Here is a 6,572-nt window from a genome sequence, read left to right as displayed (position 1 = left end):
ACAACAGGCAGCTCTACTACTAGCCACAGCAGACATCAGGCACCCACCACACACACACATACTACCCTGCAGCAGGCAGCTATCAGCCATGGGGGCGGCGATGACTGGGTGGCGGGCGGGATGGGTGGTGGGCGGGATGGGTGGCCGGGGGAGGGGGTGCTCTCTGCGCCGCCCTCCTCCCTGGGGCGGCACGGAGCCAGTGACGCCGTGGCTGCCTGGTCGTCAGCACGTCGTGCCTGACGTCCGTCCCAGGAGTCGTTCCGACGGTCGTTCGCGCTGCCTATCCCTCCTTCCCAAGGGCTCGTCCGGGACAGGCAGCCTTAAATCAGTGTTGTCGCAGCTGGTGCAACAGTTTTCACAGATGGCAACGTCCCTCTGAAACTGTCAACATCTCTGCACAGCTGTCAACGTCCCTGCACAGCTGTCGACATTCCTACAAAGCTGTCGACATCCCTGCACACCTTGCGAAGTCCCTGCACAGCTTGCGACGTTCCTGCGTAGCTGTCAACGTCCCTGCAAGCTGTTGACGTCCCTGCACATCTGTTTACATCCTTGCACAGCTGTTGACGTCCCTGCACAGCTGTTGACGTCCCTGCACAGCTGTTGACGTCCCTGCACAGGTGTCGACACCCCTGCACAGCTGACGACGTCCCTGCACAACTGTCGACGTCCCTGAGCAGCCGACTACGTCCCTACACAGCTGTTGACGTCTCTGCACACCTGTCGACATCCTCTCCACAACTCAATAAGTCTCTTAGACACTCAAGTCACACATCAACGTTGATAACAACGCATCAAAATATTCTGAAAGGCTCTAAATACCTTTAGGTTCGTCCACCACCTCGCGATTACTGGAACAGTGAATGAAACACAAGTCAAAAGCCGCTCTCCAGGACCTCAGGAATTGCCTTGAGCATCCTCAACCTGTTGGATTCATCCGGCTCTTTTCCCCTCGACCGGATCCTGGAGTCTGTTCATCTCTCGCTCATCCGGTCCCCCCATTCCCCTGGATCTGGTCTCAGAAGTCTGCTGGTCCAACTCTCATTTTGCGCTAGACCGGAGAGTTAGTGTCTGCTACTTTCTCGCTCGTTCGGTCCTTCCTGTCTGCTGGTTTCGTGATCATTCCAGCAGACCGTCAACAATGAAGGAACTGGAGTGTGTGTAAGGGTGAAGCCAAGACCCATATAAAAGGGAACCTATAGTTAAATCTAACAAGTCTTGTGTTATTAGCAAGTGCTGTATCCGCTTCTCTAGAAAACACACCAGACACACACACACGCGGGTGCACACATACACACGAACCTACGCGATAGCATACGCACGGGAGGACGCACGCGCAAGCATACATGATGCGTGCAGACGTATGGGTGTCCACATACCCCTATGCAAATCAACATAATCGCGTGTCTCTGCAAGTATAGAGATGAATACGAATCACCTGTCGATCTCACTGTAAATATTCCAACTTGATTCGGCCCTCAAGAGATCTTCCGAGGGCTCCAAATTTGACAGGAAATCCATACAGTGTGTCGTGGTGAATCACGTATCTATTACATACTCAAAGCTTTCTGTTGGAAAGCACGAGAGAGGGCTCACATCCCATTCTGGTTGCCTGGTGCGTGTGTGTGTGTGTGTGTGTGTGTGTGTGTGTGTGTGTGTGTGTGTGTGTGAGTGTGAGTGAGTGTGAGGAACACCCACAAGGGGACAACACAAAGAAAGTGTGTGTATGTGTGCTTGTGTGTGCGTGTGTATGCGCGGGTGGCTGCGTGTGTTAGTGCCTGGCACCAGTGGCAATACCTGACTCAACAAGTGGCACCTTACTGTGGTGTGTCACACTACGCGCCGCGCCTCAGTTGCTATACTAGCCGCCCGCCATAACACGCCACTAGACAGCCTCCTTTGTGTCACAACATTTCGCACCCTTGGGAGACGAAACGTCGTCTTGTGCTGTGTTTCCTGCCGAGTAACACCATTTGTGTCAGTGTTTTGGATTGTGTTTTAATACGCTAAACACAGTTCAACACCCCGACTCCTCCCATCCTGTGTTGACATACCACCGGGGCGTCGAGGAACCTTCCCTAGGGGTTGATGAAGCACCCCTGAGGTGCTACTGGGGTAGTGAAGTGCCCCCTACTCCCCTTCATCTCCTCCCCCTTCGCCCCAACCATCATGACGTCGGAGAAAGACGCTTTTCAACAGGTTGAGGTAAAGCCCGTGAGGTCGTCCGCACACCACGGAGGAGCAGCTTCCAGCCTGGCATCGGAGCTGGCACGATGTCTGACGGTAACACCTCCCCGTCCCCTCTCCCTCTCTCCCCCTCTCTCTCTGTCTCTCTTCCCCTCACCCGTCTGGCTGTCGTGCCCTCGTTGTACTGCTGCCATGGTGATGAAGCTACGCTGTGTTATACCCCTCTACACCACCCCACGCCCTCACTGCTGTCGCTACACGCTGCCCACCTTAACTGACCGCACGCCCACCCTCTTTGAAGAGGGTGGGCAGCTTGCAGGCCGAACGCCCGCCCGCCCGCCTGAGGACGCTGCAGTAACGTCCAGTAGTTCAGTTTTCATTCAGCTGGTAAAGCTAGTACCATATAAACAACGTTACACTGGCACCCACAGTGTCATCAGATCAAACTAGCAACATAATATCAATGACAAGTTCAAACTAGCACCTACAATGTCATTAGCAAGTTCAAACTAGCACCTATAATGTCATTAGCAAGTTCAAACTAGCACCTAAATGTCATTAGCAAGTTCAAACTAGCCCCCACATGTCATTAGGAAGTTTAAACTAGCACCCACAATGTTATTAGCAAGTTCAAACTAGCACCCACAAATGTCATTAGTAAGTTCAAGCTAGCACCTACAATGTCATTAGCAAGTTCAAACTAGCACCTACAATGTCATTAGCAAGTTCAAACTAGCCCCCACATGTCATTAGGAAGTTTAAACTAGCACCCACAATGTTATTAGCAAGTTCAAACTAGCACCCACAAATGTCATTAGCAAGTTCAAACTAGCACCTACAATGTCATTAGCAAGTTCAAACTAGCACCCACAATGTCATTAGCAAGTTCAAACTAGCACCCACAATGTCATTAGCAAGTTCAAACTAGCACCCACAATGTCATTAGCAAGTTCAAACTAGCACCCACAATGTCATTAGCAAGTTCAAGCTAGCACCCACAAATGTCATTAGCAAGTTCAAACTAGCACCCACAAATGTCATTAGCAAATTCAAACTAGAACCCAGGCCATTAGCAAGTTCAAACTAGCATACCCACTTTCATTAGCAAGTTCAAACTAGCATACCCACAATGTCATTAGCAAGTTCAAACTAGCATACCCACAATGTCATTAGCAAGTTCAAACTAGCATACCCACAATGTCATTAGCAAGTTCAAACTAGCACCCACAATGTCATTAACAAGTTCAAACTAGCACCCACAATGTCATTAACAAGTTCAAACTAGCACCTACAATGTCATTAGCAAGTTCAAACTAGCACCTACAATGTCATTAGCAAGTTCAAACTAGCCCCCACAAATGTCATTAGCAAGTTCAAACTAGCACCCACAAATGTCATTAGCAAATTCAAACTAGAACCCAGGCCATTAGCAAGTTCAAACTAGCATACCCACTTTCATTAGCAAGTTCAAACTAGCATACCCACAATGTCATTAGCAAGTTCAAACTAGCATACCCACAATGTCATTAGCAAGTTCAAACTAGCATACCCACAATGTCATTAGCAAGTTCAAACTAGCACCCACAATGTCATTAACAAGTTCAAACTAGCATACCCACAATGTCATTAGCAAGTTCAAACTAGCATACCCACAATGTCATTAACAAGTTCAAACTAGCATACCCACAATGTCATTAGCAAGTTCAAACTAGCATACCCACAATGTCATTAACAAGTTCAAACTAGCACCCACAATGTCATTAACAAGTTCAAACTAGCACCCACAATGTCATTAACAAGTTCAACTAGCACCCACAATGTCATTAACAAGTTCAAACTAGCACCCACAATGTCATTAACAAGTTCAAACTAGCACCCACAATGTCATTAACAAGTTCAAACTAGCACCCACAATGTCATTAACAAGTTCAAACTAGCACCCACAATGTCATTAACAAGTTCAACTAGCACCACGTCATTAACAAGGTGTTTACCTTCCTTCGATAACATTATTCAGGTGAGTCAAACTAATTTGTCCCATACTTCCGCTTGGCCGATTTCATGGTTCTGAGAAATTACCTGGGTGGGAAAAATTGGGATGACTTGACTATGGGTCAGGTTGGTGGTGTTGGTTGCCAATATGACGTTTTTCAGAGCATAGTTCTAGCTGCCTAGACAACTTTTGCTCCGAGTAGGGAAATTAGATCTAACAAAAATGATCCCAGATGAACAATAGGTTAAAACATCTCATTGGTCAAAAGAGAGGCATACATAGGCGTATCAAAAGAGGGAATGGGCAGTTAAGAAATCAGTATATTTAGTTAAAGTGAGAAATAAAAAAAACGAATAAAGAAAAGCCAAAAAGGATTATGATGATAAGGTTGCAAGGGATTTGAAGACTAACCCAAAAGGGTTCTTTCAGGTATACAGAAGTAAGATTAGGGACGAGATAGGCCCACTTAAGAGTAACTCTGGTCAAATCACTGACAGTGATAAGGATATATGTGAAATTTTCAGTACTTACTTCCTCTCAGTTTTTACCCAGGAAGATGCTAGCGAAATTCTAGAAATAATAAATTAAGTAGAACAGGACGATAATAAACTATGCACGATTGTGGTAACTAGTGACATGGTCCTCAGACAAATAGACAAATTAAAACCTAACAAATCCACAGGCCCTGATGAATTGTTTGCAAGAGTTTTAAAGGAATGTAAAGAGGAACTTACCAAACCTTTGGCTAATCTTTTCAACATATCACTACAAACTGGCATAGTGCAAGTGGAAAATGGCAAATGTAATACCTCTTTACAAAGCATGTGACAGGTCCTTAGCTTTGACCTATAGACCAATAAGCCTTACCTCCATAGTGGGAAAATTTATGGAATCAATAATTGTCGAAGCCATTCGTAGCCATATTGAAAGGCATAAATTGATTAATGAATCTCAGCACAGTTTTACAAAAGGGTGCTCCTGTCTTACGAATTTACTAACTTTCTTCACTAAGGTATTTGAGGAGGTAGATCATGGTATGGAATATAATACTGTGTCAATGGACTTCAGTAAGGCTTTCAATAGAGTTCCACATCAGAGGCTATTGAGGAAACTTAATTAAGGCACACGGAATAGGAGGAGAATTTTTTCCTGGGTAGAGGCATGGTTGACAAATAAGCAGCAGAGAGTTTGCATAAATGGAGAGAAATCAGAATGGGGGCACGTCATAAGCGGTGTTCCACAGGGGTCAGTGTTGGGCCCCTTGTTGTTCACAATCTACATAAACGACAGATAAGGGAATAAATAGCGACATTAGCAAATTGGCTGATGACGCCAAAACAGGCCGTCCAATTCATTCTAATGAAGACATTAGAGCACTCCAGGATGATTTGAATAGACTGATGCAGTGGTCGGAGAAGTGGCAGATGCAGTTCAATATAGACAAATGCAAAGTTCTAAATGTTGGGCAGGTCAATAAGCATGCCACTTATAAACTGAATAGTGTAGATCTTAATACTACTGTTTGCGAAAAGGATTTAGAAGTTCTGGTTAGCAGTAATCTGAAACCAAGACAACAGTGCATAAGTGTTCGCAAAAAAACTAACAGAATCCTTGGCTTCATATCAAGAAGTATAAATAATAGAAGTCCTCAGGTTGTTCAACTCTATATATCCTTGGTTAGGCCTCATTTAGATTATGCTGCATAGTTCTGGTCACCGTATTATAGAATTGATATAAATGCACTGGAAAACGTACAAAGGAGGATGACAAAGTTGATCCCATGTGTCGGAAATCTCTCCTATGAGGATAGACTGAGGGCTCTGAACCTGCACTCTCAAGAAAGGCGTAGAATTAGGGGGGATATGATTGAGGTGTATAAATGGAAAACAGGAATAAATAAAGGAGATGTAAATAGCGTGCTAAAAATATCTAACCTAGACAGGACCCGCAGCAGTGGTTTTAAGCTGGAAAAATTCTGATTCAGGAAGGATATAGGAAAGCACTGGTTTGGTAATAGAGTTGTGGATGAGTGGAACAAACTCCCGAGTACCGTCATAGAAGCTAAGACGTTGTGTAGTTTTAAAAATAGGTTAGATAAATACAAGAGTGGGTGTGGGTGGGTGTGAGTTGGACCTGACTAGCTGGTGCTACTGGGCCAGAAGCCGTGCTCCTTCCTTAACTGGAGGTGACCTGACTGGGTGTGCCATTGGTCTAAGCCGGGGGTTGACATGGACTTGCCCCGCATGGGCCAGTAGGCCTGCTGCAGTGTTCCTTCTTTCTTCTTGTAATAGTATTTAGCTGGTAAAACTAACATCCATTATATTCAGCTTCTTACACTGACTCTAGTATCATAAATCAGCTGGTGAAACTATCACCCAGCTGGTAAAATTGT

General features: G+C 45.4%; 1 protein-coding gene across 1 annotated transcript in view; it reads left to right on the top strand.

Annotated features, from left to right (window-relative positions):
• The first annotated feature begins 215 nt into the window (after window positions 1–215).
• Window positions 216–6,572, top strand: part of LOC128702651 (A-type potassium channel modulatory protein DPP6) — a 186,674-nt gene continuing 180,317 nt past the window's right edge. Inside the window, exon 1 of the mRNA XM_070101798.1 lies at window positions 216–2,283. Coding sequence (XP_069957899.1) covers window positions 2,170–2,283 — 114 coding nt within the window. The 5' untranslated portion in view covers window positions 216–2,169. The remainder of the gene's footprint in view (window positions 2,284–6,572) is intronic.

The sequence above is a fragment of the Cherax quadricarinatus genome, chromosome 79 (assembly GCF_038502225.1).
Source record: "Cherax quadricarinatus isolate ZL_2023a chromosome 79, ASM3850222v1, whole genome shotgun sequence".
NCBI lineage: Eukaryota > Metazoa > Arthropoda > Malacostraca > Decapoda > Parastacidae > Cherax > Cherax quadricarinatus.
This window is presented reverse-complemented; position numbering and strand designations above follow the sequence as displayed.